Source organism: Perissodus microlepis, chromosome 6 (assembly GCF_051167445.1).
Source record: "Perissodus microlepis isolate ML-2025 ecotype Zambia chromosome 6, ASM5116744v1, whole genome shotgun sequence".
Lineage (NCBI taxonomy): Eukaryota > Metazoa > Chordata > Actinopteri > Cichliformes > Cichlidae > Perissodus > Perissodus microlepis.
Window position 1 is genome coordinate 12,164,054 of NC_140466.1, and position 12,015 is coordinate 12,176,068.

General features: G+C 38.0%; 1 protein-coding gene and 1 long non-coding RNA gene across 7 annotated transcripts in view; one reads left to right on the forward strand and one right to left on the reverse strand.

The window, feature by feature from the left end:
• The window catches only part of micu3a (mitochondrial calcium uptake 3a), a 48,611-nt gene extending 37,958 nt beyond the window's left edge, over positions 1-10,653 (reverse strand). For 4 of the 6 annotated variants that reach the window (XM_084930820.1, XM_084930824.1, XM_084930821.1 and 1 more), the window contains exon 1: positions 10,325-10,653. In XM_084930820.1, coding sequence (XP_084786946.1) covers positions 10,325-10,585 — 261 coding nt within the window. In that variant the 5' untranslated portion in view covers positions 10,586-10,653. The remainder of the gene's footprint in view (positions 1-10,324) is intronic. The other 2 variants (XM_084930822.1, XM_084930823.1) reach the window with 2 other exon arrangements.
• LOC146385217 (uncharacterized) lies at positions 1,804-5,497 on the forward strand. Its single transcript, XR_014800463.1, has 4 exons — positions 1,804-2,698; positions 2,882-3,018; positions 3,105-3,327; positions 3,419-5,497. It is a non-coding gene; the product is annotated as an uncharacterized LOC146385217 (long non-coding RNA).
• Positions 10,654-12,015: the final 1,362 nt, after the last annotated feature.

Genomic DNA, 12,015 nt, shown 5'->3' on the forward strand with positions numbered 1-12,015 from the left:
AAAGAATCTTGTTTGAAACATTTATTAAAATATATAGAATGAAATTTCTGCTAGTTTCTTTTTGTTGCAAAAAAATCTAGTATAATAATATTTAAATTTACATATATTTTTCACGTTTTCAATGCCAATTTTGTGTAATTGCGGAGTTTCCCACTACCCGTGAATGCCTCTTTTTTTACGTCTCCGGCTGACTCCTGAATCTCCGCCCACTCTCTGCTCATCCCTGCCGGTAAGCGCTGCTTCTCTGTCTCTCTTCTCTGAAATGAAATGTCTATAAGCTGTTTGAGTGATTTTCCCAGTTGTTGTTAGTGACTTATAAAGGCAGTCGAAGTATAAGTCATGTTAAAGTAACACAATGACTGCTTTTTTAGTGAAACGTTGTAATTTTAGTATTTAAAAGGAGTGTTTGGTATGCTAGCCCTAACAACCTAAGCGCTAACGCCTAGCCTAGCTGCTATAGGCCCAGTGTGAAATTAATATGGTTCATTTGATTGTTTAATACAGTTATTGTGTTTTATTTGGTTCATTCGGTGTGTTAGTGTTTCTGAGTCTCTTAGGAAAGTGAAGTTAGTTCTCCTCTCCACAAATCAGTCAGTTAAAACGGCCTCATTCTTTAGGTTGTAAGGTAATTTTAGAACCACTGATTAGCTGCTGAAGCAGCAGGGTAGGCAACTTCAAAGGAGCCATTTTACCGCCATTAGCTGTGTCCCAAAACGTCGGCTGCATCCTTCGGAGGACCCGGCCTTCGCGGTCTACGTGGGCCGGGTCCTTCAAAGACCGAGAAGGCTGGAAGCGCGAGGCTGTGAAATGGGACGGTCTAGCCTTAAGATTTGCATCACCGCTGTCTCGCTGGAGTTTAATAAACTCAGCCGTCTGCTCCTTGCTATTTAAAATATAACAGGACACTGGCGTAAATTCTCGACCGTTTAACGTCTATTGAGCTGTGTGAAAATCCCGGAGGAACCCACCCGATGGATTAATAAAGCTTTATTTAATCTAATAATCTAATAACTTTGATCTCAGCCAAACCGATTTACTCCAGAACAAATAAAACACAGAAAAAAGGCAAACAATTACATTTTTAAGTTATCCGAGTGACTTGTATATCATGTTTAACCTGAGTAGCGAAAGAGTGGGGGTCTGAACCCCCCCCCCCTCGCTTGCTCTCGAGCCGGTGGGTGACAGACGTCTCTGAAAACGTCGGCACACTTTTGCAAATATGCAATGTCTTGATAAACCAAGCAGATATTTGTAATTTACACCGCTACTTTCTCGCCTTAAAATATGTTAAAAGTTTATTTTGTGGCCCAGAAAAAGTAATAAGAGTAATTTTAAGACTTAGTAGCGGCCGCCATTGTTGGCAGCTGAAATTTGGCTGGGCCGCGCTTTGAATTCTGGTATATGGTGGGCCACGAAGGACACACCCGACCCATCCTTCAAATTCGGGGAAATGAAGGACGCATTTGTCGGCCGCATTTGAAAGAGTCGACGAATTGGGACAACCTTCGTCGACTGGCTGTGACGTAATCGGCCTTCAAATGCGGCCTCCGGAGGATGCAGCCGACGTTTTGGGACACAGCTTCTGACTGAAAGCCGGGAGAAAAAGAGTCACGTGCCTGTGCCTGTTTTTGTGCTGTGGGTTAATTAACAGAAGGGAGAGAGAGAGTGAGGATAAAACACATAATATAAGAATAATAATATCTCTTAACAAGAAGTTTTTTTTAATTAGTTAATTTTAGTTTTTTAGTTAAATTTTAAGAACTGTTTAACAAGCACTTGTTTGTGCAGGTTGTTTTTTTAAAATAAAACCTACACCTGCAGCTCTGTTTAACTTCTCACTTTGTGAAAAATTAACGAAATATAAAAAAGTCCACCTTCAAATAAATAAAATGCAGCAGTGCACCATTAATATTATAAATATGATATGTAGATATTTAAAACAACAGCATATTAAATGATACTGTGTGCAGGTGATAATATTTTTAGGAAGCAGAATTTGAATGCAGACCAACTCAAATGTTGAAGCCTACAAAAATATCATCCAAGCTTTCATTTATGATTGTTCATGCTTTGAAATTGTGATGTCAGAATTTGATAAAGTGTGCAGTGCTAGGTGTAGCAAATCATTGCTTATTAAATCTACTGTGTTATCTAATGGCACCAAACTAATAGAGCTATCACATAACTGAGAAACGTGTGTGGCTTATTACAAATGGATGAAACCACATATTACCTTAATGAAGACAGTAATCTTTAATAAGGTGTAGAAAAAAGAGGTGAGTTGTTTGTTGCTGTGGTAAACAAAGAAGTGTACTGAATCTTTTGGACTACACAGAGTGATGCAGTATTGACTCTGATGCTGATTTGAGTTGTCTCTCACAACTTCAAACTTCACCATCCTCAGCTGAAACAACAACATCTTAACACCATCTTCATGAACTGCTGAGCCAAACCTGATCCATCAGTGCTGGACTGCACAGATAACTACATGCCACACAGAGACTGCTGTTTTATGATTTGCCATACCAGTGTGTCTTCAATGGAGAAGATGACACACCCATCACCTGACCTCCTGCCTGATCTGGAGACCATCATCATGCTGCCACACTGCACACCTCTGAGACCATCAATGATGACTCCTACTGAGGAAACTGTATTTCCTGTCAGAGATCCTCAGTGATCCTCAGAGCAGAGAGAGGTATGATTCATTATCTTTGATAAAAAAAATGTCAGTGTTTTTAATTGAATTAATTAATTTAAATCCTGTTTATTGCATAAATAATTCCACACTCAAATGATTATACTTGTTGACACTTTTTGAGTTTTAATTCACATTATGGATTACAAATCTATGCTTTTTCTACTCTGTCTCTCTGTGCAGGTACTGCTGTCTTCTGAGTTCTTCAGTGTCCCAACTGAGACATTCAAACGTCACTGCAGAGCTCATGTCTTTCCTCACCATCATGTGAGTGTGAGATTGCTCTGGATTCTGGTTATGTGGCCTGCAGCACCTATAAGGTATTTCAACATTGTTCATTGTATAACTTATTTGTAGTTTTTAGGCCTTAACACAAATAAAATGTTCCTTTTTCTGTATTTTTTAGAATAAGCTCGTCCAGTGTGCCTGCATTCCAGCTTCTTAGACTCTACGCAAGTGGACAGAGTATCAGTGTTTGGCCACTCTTACAGACACCGACTTCTGTCAACTCACTGCTACTGATCAGGCACCTCACTCCAGGAAGACAGAGGGCTGGAAGCCTGTCATCGTTTCCAGTGTGGCTTTGTATTCTTGGGGTAGCATCAGATTTTTCCCACAAATATTCAAAGGTAACACTTATTTTAAGCTTAGTTATTAAGTCAAAAGTCTTCCCTTGTGTTAATTTTATTTATTTTTTATTCTTTTTTTGTTTTCTTTTAGATTTATATGCAGTGATCGGATGTGGTGGAGCTTTGTTAACTGTGTGGAAAACATCTGTTTGTGATGATATTTACAATGAGGCTTTAAGGTGACAGTTTCCATGTAATTTCAATCCTTTTACTAAGCAAAAAGATGTTTGCAATTAACATATTTTTTTCAGTTTTGTCTTTTGGATTTATGGTTAACATTCCTCTGTGACAGCAAATACTAAACTGCTCCAAGTAACCAGCATATCATTGGTCAAAGGCAAAAAGGACCACATGTCACGCTAGCAATGAATTTTTGACTGTGTTTGTGTCACCAGATTTAACAAACAATATCAGACATATGAAACTGAACTCTGGATTAATGTGCAGATGTTTTTTGTGTTTTTTTTTTTTTTATTGTTGAATAATTATTTTGTAGGACAAACCCAATCTATTTACCCAAACAATGTAACTTGTTTGGGTAAATAGTGGACTAATATATCTAAGTCTATAAGTATAGCAAGCTGAATTCATACAGACACACAGCTCTAAATCTTGAATTGTAGGATGTACAAAAATGATCGTGTGATTATTATGGACATTTAAATAACTATATCTATTGAACCATTACACGTATTATTTATAGAAATTACACAATCTCAAATTGTGAAAAAAGAAGTGTTTAAGAGAATAAATAATGTGTGTTTGTATGAATCCTGCCTTAGTATGGAGTGTCAGTAACTACATTAGTATAGAGTAGGTCTAACAGTGGTTTTCCACATCTGCTCTAATACAGCGGTCCCCAACCTTTTTTGCGCCACGGACCGGTTTATGCCCGACAATATTTTCATGGACCGGCCTTTAAGGTGTCGCGGATAAATACAACAAAATAAAACTAGTACCGGTACCGAAAAAAAGAAGATTTATTCATAACACACCTGAAAAGACCAAGGAAAACCGAGTAAACGATAAAAACGATAACAAAATAATGCTGAAAACCGACAAAAACCCTGAAAACTATACATTTCACACCTGAGCCTCAACTCTCGCGGCCCGGTACCAAACGACTCACGGACCGGTACCGGTCCGAGGCCCGGGGGTTGGGGACCGCTGCTCTAATATATATAGATAATGGGTCAGATATATAAAGTTATTTTGAAAAGTTCATAAAGGTCACATCCATTTATATGTGTTCCTCTTTATCATTTTATATCAGGTCACACTGTGACACACACACGCTGACTTCAGTTTTGATCAGAGTAGAACCATAACATTCATGCAAATGGTTCTACTGTTTACAGTTACTTTATGATGGATTTCACCCTGGTCACAGCACTATGTGAAAAGCTGTTAGAGGTAAAGTTAAGCCAATTAATACCTCATCATAAGTCACTCTCTAACGCAGGGCAGTGATTATTTTTCACTGTAATTTATTACACAACAATGTTCTTTATTTGATTCTTTAAATATGCACATCAATTGTTTAGCTGTGTGACTCTCCACACCTGAAATATATCACAATGTGGACTTCATTTCGACAGTATTTTGTAGATTGGTACCATATTTATCATCAAATCATCTTGTGCATTTATTACCTAAATGTTGTTTGTGTGGTTTTTTTTGTTTGTTTGTTTGGGGGTTTTTTGTTGCCATTTTTACATTTCACCAACTGTGTAAATTCTGCAATTTTACCTTGGTTTTGTTTCACATCAGTTTATCTGCTGGCTGGTATTCCTGTCTTCCTTCTCTCACCCCAACCGGTCGCAGCAGATGGCCGCCCCTCCCTGAGCCTGGTTCTGCTGGAGGTTTCTTCCTGTTAAAAGGGAGTTTTTCCTTCCCACTGTCGCCAAAGTGCTTGCTCATAGGGGGTCATATGATTGTTGGGTTTTTCTCTGTATCTATGAAGCACCTTAAGGCGACTTTTGTTGTGATTTGGCGCTATATAAATTGAATTGAATTGGTTTTCTTCCTTTTCTAATGTTTCTGGTCATTTTTCACAGTTAAACAAGTAACTTTGAGGTTACTTCATCATTTTCAGCTGTTATCTGTTTACAGTTTTTTCCTAATAATTACATTTCTGCAAAATTATAGCAGTTCTGATAAGTTGTAATATTTCTGCCAAGTTATTAATTTTCTACTAAATTATATCATTTCTGCTAAGTTATGTTATTCTAAATTATTACATTTCTGCTAAGTTGTAGCTTCTGGTAAACTACAACATTTCTGCTGAATTGTTATGTTTCTTCTAAGTTATTGCATTTCTGCTAAGTTATTGCATTTTTGTTAACTTGATGTTGTTCTGCAAAGTTATTAAAATTTCAACAACTTTTTAAAAACTGACTTTGATTTCTTCAGCTTCTTCAGCTATTTTCAACTATCTTCAGCAAACAGCTTCAGCTTTACAGCATCCACACTGCATTTTCGCAGGAAATGCAAATTTTTCTAGTTTACATTTTTGATAGGACAGTTTTAATTTCTTTCTTATGACCTAGAAAACTCAGGCTTAGCATTTAAACTTTTGCTAGAAGTCATTTTTTATATTAATTGGTTATTTTAAATAGACATTGGTTTTGTAAAGGGGTAATCCACCAGTTTTACACGTATTAACTTTGTCTGCAGGTATACTTCTTCATATGTTAAAAAATACTATCTCAAACATTCTTTGATAAACCCTCTATGCCACCAGTGAACTCACCCTTACACTTCTGAACCCTTTAGGAGCCAAATGATCGTGTGAACATATATCCCATACCCATTCAGCACAAGTCTCAACTGCCCCATATTTTTCTCTGCCTCTGTGGCTTTCTTTTACCAGAATAGCTGCAGTGTTGTTCAGTCACTACAGATGAGTCATCCAACTTTTTGAGGCAAATTATTCAGATTCCATTTCCTTCCCCAGTAAAGTAAAATTTATGTCTGCATCTTCTAAAATGCCTCATTCCTGTCAGCCGTTTATTTACTTTCCGGCTCGTTGAAACGTCGCAGCAAAAGGTTGAGGAAAAGCAACGAGTTTTTTAAATGGACTAACAATGAGGTGACGTTGTTGCTGCGAGTAACAAAAAAGTACAAAGTTGCAAAAGCGAGTGAGAATTAAATAATTTGAAGAAAAGCTATCTGGAGCATGTACAAACTGATATTAATCTTTAATAGGGCTGTCAAAATTGAGAGCAAACAAAACAACTGCTGTATAATGCCCTCCGCTATCTTTGTTTAATTGGTCACATGACTGCATCACATGACTAAAATGCGTCACCATTCTAGAAAGTCTCCGTTTTCACTGTCCACACTGCGACGCAAACGCACCGTCTTCAAATGTATTCGTTTTCGAGAGCGTTTTCAAAATGCTGGACGGGAGGCCAAAACGGAGAGAAAGTGTGGACGTAGCCTAAACAAGCAACATTGCTGGCTGAGAAGACATAATTTTACATTTGCAATCTGGATAGATATGCAAATGGTGCCACTGAGCTACTGTCCACTTCACTAAATGCAGTTTGTATCTATAGCCAATTATGTGCAAAAGTCTTAAGCCACCCTCCATTTCTTTATATTTTGCTTCCAAGGAGCCAGGCTTTCCCTTATTTTTTTTTTAAATAGTTGTGAGCAGTACTTCTCCAGATTTTCTGAAGGTCTTTCAATGCTTTTCTTTGCTTTTTCACTCTGCTTTTAAATTCATTTTCAGTCCAGGCCTTCTACCTGACCATTTTCAAAGAATTTTTTTTTTGTTGTTGCATTAGAAGAGCACCTAACTTAAGGGATGAACCAGTATTGTGTTTGCACACAACAGACAACATAGCAAAGAACCAATTTGTAGGAAAATTAAATAGTTGCAATGATTCATTGAAACATGCTAACATGGAAGCGTGGGATATAAGGCAAAAACAGAGTTTGTACATTCTCATAAGCTGGAAAGGCAATACTCTCTTAGGCAAGCTTTCTGAGGGACATTTGAAAGCTTTTTTGGATATTGGTGGCTCCACTGCATTAATAATATTCAGGTCTGGACTCTGGGGAGGCCAGTCCATGACTGATGGTGTTTTACTGTGTGTTTTTCTATCAAGGTATGCTTCACTGGATTCACAGTGCATTTGTGATCATTGTCATGATGAATAAATGAAGCCATTGCCATTCAAATGCTTTCCAGATGATTTTAATACCTCACCCTTTTCTCCTTGTTTCTCTTCCTTAAGAATGGCTTCTTGACAGCCACCCTTCCATTAAGACCATTTCTAATGGGGCTTTGGCAAGCAGTAGTGTAAAGTAAAGTGTGCGTGTTAGTCCCCATAGGGAAATAGTTCCTCTGCATTTAACCCATTCACCCAGTGAAGCAGTGGGCAGCCACCAATGCAGCGCCCGGGGAGCAGTGTGTAGGGACGGTACCTTGCTCAGGGGTACCTCAGGGTAGCCATTCAGTGGAGTCGAACCCCCGACCTTCTGATCATGGGGCCGCCACTCTACCTACTGAGCTGAGACAGATTATCGAGATACTAGATGCATCTCTCAGGTCTTGTGTCGGGTCTTTGGAAATGTTTTAATGTATGATTTTTTTAATAAATATCAGATATTGTTCAACTTTTGTTGATAGTTTTTTTTAGGCCTGCCATTTTAGGCCTGCTAAGGATGCACTGCATAAATAGTGAGATATGCCTAGTTTTCTGCTAACAGGTCTTTAAGAATCACCTTTTGGTGCAAAAGTATAATTTTATGCCTGTTATACTTTGTTATCGTTGGTGCTTTTTAATATTTTCAATGAAAGGAATTGCAACAAGCTATGTGTTTTTACGGCAGGTTCCTAGTGACAATAAGACTAAAAATACAATTTACAATAGGTCTATGCTAATTTGCCTGTTATGTGTGGACACAACACTAGTACACCCCTTGATTTAGGTCCTCTTTTTATGCTTGAAATAATTATATCCTAATTCTGAAAATGATCAAGTAGAAGGCCTGGACTGAAAATGAGTGAAAAAGTAGCCGATGTCCAAAGAAAAACTTTGAAAGACCTTCAGAAAGCCTTAAGAAGTATTTTTCATGCTCAGTATTGCTTTTTGACTTCTGAAGCATGGCTAAAAGTCTTGATCATTAACTATGCAACAATTGCTAAACAAATGTAGATGATTTATCTGGCTAAAAATGGACTTTAAACAAAACTGTTCAACATATCTTAAGGCAGGGAGTCTCTGTTATCTTACTTAACAGACATCCAAGGATATCATTTCAGCCCATTTGGGAAAAAAAATTATTTTATGTTCAGATAAACGAAATCCTGATTAGAAAAAATTCTCAAAACATTACTCTTATTAAAATCACCACCACAAAGTGTCATTTGAAGCATTGCATTCAATCCACACTGTAGTGGATGACCTATTTGTGTGCATGTATGGTGTGTAATGGTGTGTAATGGTGTATCTGTGCTGTTCTACCCTCACATTATAAAATTTGAGAAAAAGGAGAAACAAACACTTTTAGCTGAAACACTAGCAGAATATTAGCTATTTTATTAGCATAATGAAAAAGCTAATGAAAAATACAACATAACATATCTCTTTCATTATACTGTGGTTATGCTGCATATTGTTTCCAAATAGACACATAGACACACTATCACATTTGCTTTAGTTTGCATTTCTGCAATGTGTAGTTACATTTCTGGGAAGGTGCATATACATTATGGTTTATAGATTTAGATTAGATTTAATGTAGTACTGTAATGAAGGAGGCAGAGGTTTGTTAACACTGTCTCACTAGCAAGAAAATCCTAGGTTCAAACCCAGCCTATGGGCCTTTCTGTGTGGAGTTTGCAAGTCTAAAGTCATGCTTAGGATTAACTGGTTATTGTAAACTGACCACCTGAATGCGGCTGTGAATAGTTGTCTGGCTCTCTGTGTTCACCCTGCATAAAAAACCTATCCAGGGTGTACCCCACCTCTCAATATATGACAACTGGGATAGGCTCCAGCCCCCCCACGAACCTGAACTGGTCAATCAAAAGAACATGGATAAATGAGTGGATGGAAGGACTGTAATTAAACATGGCAAGGAAATCCATTTAAAACAACTACATGTTTTAATAATGTGTTGATATCTTGGCCAGCTTATATACAACAAATTGTATATTGCCTTATCTATATTGTGGGTCATCCTAGCATAACTGATGCTTTAAGTATACATGAGTCATTTCAAGTTGTACTTCCTACACCTTTGTTTCAGATTGAAATTACTGATATCATATGGATCATGGTTATTAATACTAATATCATAAATGAGTTATTATAGTGCTTTACATTTGAGTGAATCAACAATTATACTCAATACTATAATATATATTTTTTGTAATGTGCAATGATTTACAGAGATAACTTTAACTTTTAGAACTTTGAATTATAGTATGGTGGGATTTTAAAATGTTTTTATTGTATCAAACCTTTAATGTATGACTTTATTATTTTCATGGAAATCTCTGAGAACTTCTATCTGCCTGACCTGCCTCTGCACAAAGCTGTCTGATTGACATCTCGAGCCTGCTGTCATTTCAGCACCAGCTCGAGCGGAGAGCGCCCTTCTTGCATCTGCGCGCGCACATCGCCCAACAGCCAAGCAGTGAGCAAACTGTTTCCACTGAGCGTCCTAGGAATGAGTGACACACTTTATCCACCCCAGAAAAAAAATGCTATAAAAAACAAGCTCACCATGGCTACAGAAAGAAAAGTGGGCCTGTCTGACTGGGCCTGTGTGTCTAATCTTAGCGGAAGGAAACGAGGAAATACCCAGCGCTCTTTGCCTTCTCTCCCTCTTCTCTCGACTATGTCCTTCCACAATCTTGAGCACTGAGGCCCGTGTGTCAGCAGTTACACATTTTCGACCAACAATCAACCACCTCGTTGTGTGTCACGGCAGCTTCGGTTTTGTCGTTATCTGCAGCAGCTCAGTTTGTGCCACCTACCTTCTCTTTGGCTTCAACAGTCGGGATGGACGGGAGCAAACCGTTGATGCTGTGCCTCCTTATCCTCTTCCTGCCTCCGCCGCTTATTAAACCGTTGTAGAAGTAAAGTACGGCGCCACCCGTTGCAACGCAAACCCCGGCTGCCAGACACCTCCAGGTCCTTCTTCCATTGGCCGTCTGCCCACCGACCAGCTCGTTTCGTGTCGCCGACCAGAGGTTGAGCTTGCCGGCCAGTGCTGCCACTCTGCGGAAAGCAGCCATTGCTGCCGTGGTAGTAGCTTCTGCTTGGCTGCTGTGATTGTAACTTTGAGGGCAGCTCAAAAGTATCGCGTTTCCCTGATTTCATCGCGAGATTTACGGCCTTTCTGTTCTTGGCATGACAGAGAACAAAGTCCCCCACAGCGCGGAGGATTTGATGCTTCGCTGAGTGATTAATTTTAGCCAAGGTCAATTATAAACACAGAGAGATAAACTATTATGAAGCTAAACTCAAGCTTATCCAGTTCGCATAAAATAGGCCATATTAACAGCCTACGCCAAAATCAAAAATACTGAATATTAAATTAAAATGCATGTGAAATATAGTGAAATATATATAGACAGCTTTATTTTCTAAACGGATTAGTGCATCTGAGAAGTGGCATTGAATAAAGTAGAACATATATACGTTTTCTCATTTAGATGTTAGGCCTGCAATAACCTAATAGAAGTATATAACGACTACTCTGAAGTATTTTAAAAATGTGCAAAGACAGTTGTACTACTTCATAAGGTACTGGCAGCTGGCAGACTAACTGTGACACACATGGAAAGAATAAGAAAACGACTCAGTAAAACATATTCCACGGCATCATCTTAAGTATCTTGTCAGGTGAGCATGGGCACATCTTGAAATAAATTAAAGAGATTGTATTTTTTTTTTTTTGGGGGGGGGTCTCTAAATGAGTAATGATATTATTGATATCGATATTTGTCAATATTCACGAAGGGTCAATGTAGTGTCGAATTTCCAGTTGTAAGTGATGGATCAAAGGAGCCAAAAGAGCAGATATCAAACAAATATCAAAGATGAACTCTTCATTTAAGTCCTCACATGTAGGGCTAATGTTAACCTGATGGGGCTTTTCTGATGACTTTGATGCTGAAACAATAAAGGGAAGAAGTCTAATAGATGGCCTGTCACCTGTTCACACATGAAGCTCAGTGGATCACTTGGCCCATAAGCTGAAAACAGATCAAACAATGTCTAAAACCTCTTGACAGAAATCAACCATTTAAAAGACTGAGTATTGATATTAAACGCTTCAATTATTGCTTTGATTTCTATTTTCTTCACAACCCAAACATCATTAATGTATCATGGTGACTAATCCTAATTAAGTTTCCTGGTTTACTGGTTGCATTTTTTTTATGAAACTGCAATTTGAAAAGCTGTAAAATGTCTCCAAATCTTTATTCAACTTTAATTACTTTGACACAAAAAAATTCAATATTTTGCTGGATCACAACAATAAAGGTATTCATAGGGGTTCAGGTAGATACAAAGTACCATATCTGCATGCAGGTCACTTATTTTTAATCTATCTATGCACGAAAGATTGCAGAAATATGATTTTCTTTTTTTTCTGCATTTTCTGACTGACCTATGAAGATTAAAATATGATGAAATTAAAGTCTGCACTTTCATGGGG